The following is a 5,075-nucleotide window of genomic DNA, read 5'->3' on the forward strand; positions in this document are numbered from 1 at the left end:
CCTCAGGGCCTTTGCACTGGCCATTCCCTCTGCTGGGCACACACTTTCCTCATAACCTTGATCTACCTGCCTCTGTAATTTGAGTTTTGTTCCAATGTCATCTTGTTTGCAGAATTGGCCTAAATACCCATGAAAATAGCATGCTGTATTTACTCTATCCTATGCATTAACTGTCACCATATGAAATGCTACTTAATTTTATTATTTTATTATTTGCTCCATCATTGAATTGTAGGGACCTTTGTTCTTTAGCATCCTATATTCCTTCCATAGACAATGCCTAAAACACAGTTAGTACCCAGTTAATATTCCTGAAATTTAGGGGGGTTTCTCAATAAAACTTCAGAATTCAAGACCCGTAGGGAAAAGAAGTGTTGGAAGAAAAATCAAACAATAAGATGACATAGGGTAATCCCCTAGAGTGGACCATATCCATACATAAAATGTTAAAATAAATTTCTGGACTGCAAAATATAAAATGTACCATTTCAAATTTGTGAGTAATGCAAGATTGTATGAAAATTAGTCATGATATTTCCCTCTTTCCCAAAGTCATCTCCACCACATGGAACCAGGAAATGATACAGAAATTTCTGAATTTTATCTTCTGGGATTTTCAGAGAAACCAGAACTGCAGCCCCTCATATTTGGGCTTTTCCTCTCCATGTACCTGATCACTGTGTTTGGAAACCTGCTCCTCATCCTGGCCGTCAGCTCTGACTCCCACCTCCACACCCCCATGTACTTCTTCCTGGCCAACCTGTCCTTTGTAGATATCTGTTTCACCTCCACCACCGTCCCCAAGATGCTGTGGAACATCCAGACTCAGAGCAAAGTTATCACTTATGAAGGCTGCATCACACAGATGTACTTTTTCCTACTGTTTATCGGATTGGACAACTTTCTTCTGGCTGTGATGGCCTGTGACCGATTCGTGGCCATCTGTCACCCCCTGCACTACACGGTCATGATGAAACCCACCTACTGTACACTGCTTGTGCTGATGTCCTGGATTATGAGTGCCCTGAATTCCTTATTACAAAGCTTAATGGTATTGTGGCTGTCCTTCTGTAGAGAGGTGGGACTCTCCCATTTTTTCTGTGAAATCAATCAGGTAGTCCAACTTGCCTGTTCTGAAAACTTCCTTAATGACATGGTGATGCATTTTGCAGCTGGATTGTTGGGTGGTGCTTCCCTGGCTGGGATTCTTTACTCTTACTCTAAGATTATTTCCTCCATATGTGGAATATCATCAGCTCAGGGCAAATATAAAGCATTTTCCACCTGTTCGTCTCACCTCTTGGTTGTCTCCTCATTTTATTGTACGGGCCTAGGAGTGTACCTTAGCTCTGCTGCTCCCCAGAGCTCCCACGCAAGTGCAGTGACCTCGGTGATGTACACGGTGGTCACGCCCATGCTGAACCCTTTCATCTATAGCCTGAGGAACAGAGACATAAAGAGAGCTCTGAAAAGAATTGTTGGGGTTCCAGTGATGTGAGGGCCCATTGTCCTGGGGCTGAAGAAGTGCCCATGATTGCAGGGCTCACACCCTCAGGGCCTGGACCTGCTATTCTTTGATCAGGCTGTGGAAGTAGAATTTGCTACTTCCACATATTTCATGGAAATTTCCATTTGTTTGAATAATTCAACTTCTCCATACATTTAAGTAACTCACTTTATTAAGTTTCTGCTCTGTCTGATATAAACAGTTTTCTTCTTTTTCCATTTTCATATGTCCCCTGTGTTTTCCCCAAACTTGGATCTCAAATACCAGGGAATTTCTCTATCTTACAAAGGGCAAGTTGGATTTCTTAAAATACTTTCATTTCAGGGCTCCTGGGTGGCTCAGATGATTAAGCATCACCTTTGGCTCAGGTCATGCTCCCAGGGTCTTGGGAGGGAGCCCAGTGTTGGGCTCCCTGGTCAGCAGGGAGCCTGCTTCTCCCTCTCCTCCTTGCTTGTGCTCTCTGTCACTATCTCTCCCCAGTAAATAAATAAAATCTTTAAAAACCACTTTCATTTCAAATGACTTATATCATGCCGGGTAAATTTTCCCTCAATTTCCCAAAGGAATATTGCTGACTTGTATTCTTCATATGGACGAAATTACACTTGGCCACTAAGCCCTCCACATAACTTTATTGTGGATGAAAATACAAAACCAGTTTTCACCTTGAGTCTGTCAATCTTTTCACATCGCTACCTTCACTCCTCTTCCTGATGATGTGGACTCTAACCTTATTCTGTTTACATCTCAGGCTCCTGACAGGGATGCTCAGGCTTGGAAAGCTGGGCCACTCCCCTGGGCCCCTGTGCTTGTGGACATTCCCACTGATGCTTCCCTGACCAGAGCCTCTGCTGTGGCTGCACCAGCCTTTGGGTTCTCACTGTGACTGCAAGACAGGCCTCAGCAGCACCATCAGAGAACTCTAACAAAACCAGGTTTACTATTCACAGGTCCTGGAAGACAGAGGCAGAGCAGTCTGGGAGAGAGGGGGCTGAGATTCAGAGGGAGCGAGAAAGGCCACAACTGGGAGCCCTGCTTTTGTTGGGGTCCATGAGCAGAGTGGCTAAGGCTTACTAGGTTCACTCTTCAGTGACAGTTTTAAAACATAAGAATGAAATTCTGCCATGGAGAGGGGAAGTGGGGTCACTCATGACAGTATGGAGGTTACCCAGGGCTTTCTGAAGAGTACTTCATGGCTGGGGCCACCTGAGACCTTATGTGATAATAGTGTCCCACACCTGACAGTGTGTTTATTCAGCATGGTTGTCCTTGAAATGGATGCCTTAGAAATCAAAAGCTTAATTTCTGGCAATCACTCTACTACCATGATACTGTGGGTTTTTTTGCTTTTTTTCCTTAATTTAAAAAAATTAATTTGTTTTTAAATTTTATTATGTTATATTAGTCACCATACAATACATCATTAGTTTTTGATGTAGTGTTCCATGATTCATTATTTGTGTATAACACCCAGTGCTCCATGCAATACATGCCCTCCTTAATACCCATCACTGAGCTAATCCATCTTCTCACCCTCTTCCCCTAAAAGATATTGTATTTTATAAGTAATCTTGGTTTATTCTATTATTCTCCTAGGTGTCCAGAATACCTACCACAGCTACTGCCAAACACTGATTAGTGAACGTATATGTCCCGTGGAGTCTACCCGGAAAGACATATTAGAATAAATAGAGTGACCTCACATGTTCTCAGTGTCAGAGATGACCGTCAACATGAAGATGCATTTTATTTGGGTTAATGCCCAGTAGTGTAATTACTGGACCATATGATACTTCTATTTTCAGTTTTTTGAGGAACTTCTATTCTGTTTTCCACATTGGCTGCTCCAGTTTGCATTCCCACCAACAGTGTGCAATGGTTTCTCTTACTCAACAGATTATACAACTCATCACCATACAATTCCACTTGATACCATAGACATTATAGCAAACCATGTGCTTTCAGGATGGCTTATTACGCAGCAACATTCATAATCATTCTGTTATTCAAGTTTATTTCAGATAACTTTTAAAAATTTCTGGTAGGCACATCTGGGTGGCTCAGTCAGTTGAGCTTCCAACTCGTGGCTTTGGCTTAGGTCATGATCTCAGGTTCATAGGATGAAGCCCGACTTTGGGCCCCAAGCTCAGCTAGGAGTCTTCTCGAGATTCTCTCTCCCTCTCCTTGTGCCCCATCCCACTTTCTCTCTCTCTCTCCCTCTCTCAAATAAATAAACAAATCTTAAACAAAAAGAGGGACTCTAACGAAGATCCTTTTCTGGCACCAAGAAGACTTTGGAAGGACATGCATCTTTGTGGAGAATAAACTGTGGACCAGAATCATGTATCTCAGCAGGAATTTACACTCTCTGTGTCCTGCAGAAACCTTTTGCTTTTAGCCCAATGAGACTCGTTTTTGGCTCTGACATCCAGGACTGGAAGAACGTAAATTTGTTTCTTCTAAGCCCTCAGTGTGATAACTGTGATAGCACCAATAGGAAAGTGACAAAGCCATTTCTCTAATAAAATTATCATCGAAGAATCTGAATTTAAGCCTCTCAGGTAATTCACTCAGTTTCCTTGGGTAATGGCCCTTTGTGTTGAAAAGGCCCTTCTACCTTAAGTAGAAGAAAAAATCTAAAAAAACAGTTTGGAGATATTCAGCCCTATTAGCTGGTATAGAGGAGTGCTCCTTGCATAAAGGTCAATGTGGTTCTGTCTTTGAGACCTTTGGGCATTAAGATAGGAAAACAGATACACTGTGTACAATAAGGCCACCTATTCTCTAATTTTTTTGTCTAAATTTCTACATTCTTAATATTTCACGTGAAAGCAAATGTTCATTCTTTTAATTTCTTTACCCTCCAAGTTTCTCTCAAGCTTCCTTTCAACACAATAGGTAGGTTATATTGAGTTATAATGAGGGTTATGAGCCTGCTGAATGTACATCTATGCATGTGAGTGTGTTTTCTTGAAATTAAAATGTATATGAATATACAGACATTTACATACACACAGCCCTCAGTCTTGAACATTCTTTGGACCCAAAAAGTGTTTCCACACATTTCATCTAACCTTACAACATCTTTGAAGTTATGTTTATGATTCCACATTGCCTTCAGAAGAAAACGAAGGCTGGAGGGATTACACCTTAACAGTTGCATAATGAAGTAGTAAGAGCTTACTGTGCATCTTTGGGAGCTCTATGGAAATGGAATCAGGCAACGTGTTCTCATGCTTTTTCAATGACTCTTTCAATTCCTAAAGTTATACACTTTAAATATGTACACTGTATCCCATGTAATTTTACTCCAGTAGATTAATTAGAATTTAGAAATTCTAGGAGTGCATGACTCAGGGTCAGATCTGGAGCACAGGTAGCTAAGTCCCACCTATCGGGGTTGGAGAGCTCTCGTCCAACTGTGAAAAAGCAGGGGGACGTTAAAATAGTGAAATTAAATTAAAACAATTAACCTTTGTTGAAATCATTTTTCGTAACTAGAAGAAGAGCCTACATATACAAAAGGAGTAAAATGACATAAATTGGTTCAAGACAGAAGAGCTCTACA

General features: G+C 41.3%; 1 protein-coding gene across 1 annotated transcript; it reads left to right on the top strand.

Moving 5' to 3' along the window:
- Positions 1 to 565: 565 nt before the first annotated feature.
- On the top strand, positions 566 to 1,498 carry LOC125283730 (olfactory receptor 7A17-like). Its single transcript, XM_048226432.1, has one exon. The coding sequence runs from the start codon at positions 566 to 568 to the stop codon at positions 1,496 to 1,498; it is 933 nt and encodes a 310-aa protein (XP_048082389.1).
- The last annotated feature ends 3,577 nt before the right edge of the window (positions 1,499 to 5,075 follow it).

The sequence above is a fragment of the Ursus arctos genome, unplaced genomic scaffold (assembly GCF_023065955.2).
Source record: "Ursus arctos isolate Adak ecotype North America unplaced genomic scaffold, UrsArc2.0 scaffold_14, whole genome shotgun sequence".
In the NCBI taxonomy this organism is placed as follows: Eukaryota; Metazoa; Chordata; class Mammalia; order Carnivora; family Ursidae; genus Ursus; species Ursus arctos.

What these genes read in the sequence shown, in the direction of transcription:
- LOC125283730 (XM_048226432.1), top strand. Translation starts at nt 566, where the DNA reads ATGGAACCAGGAAATGATACAGAAATTTCTGAATTTTATCTTCTGGGA.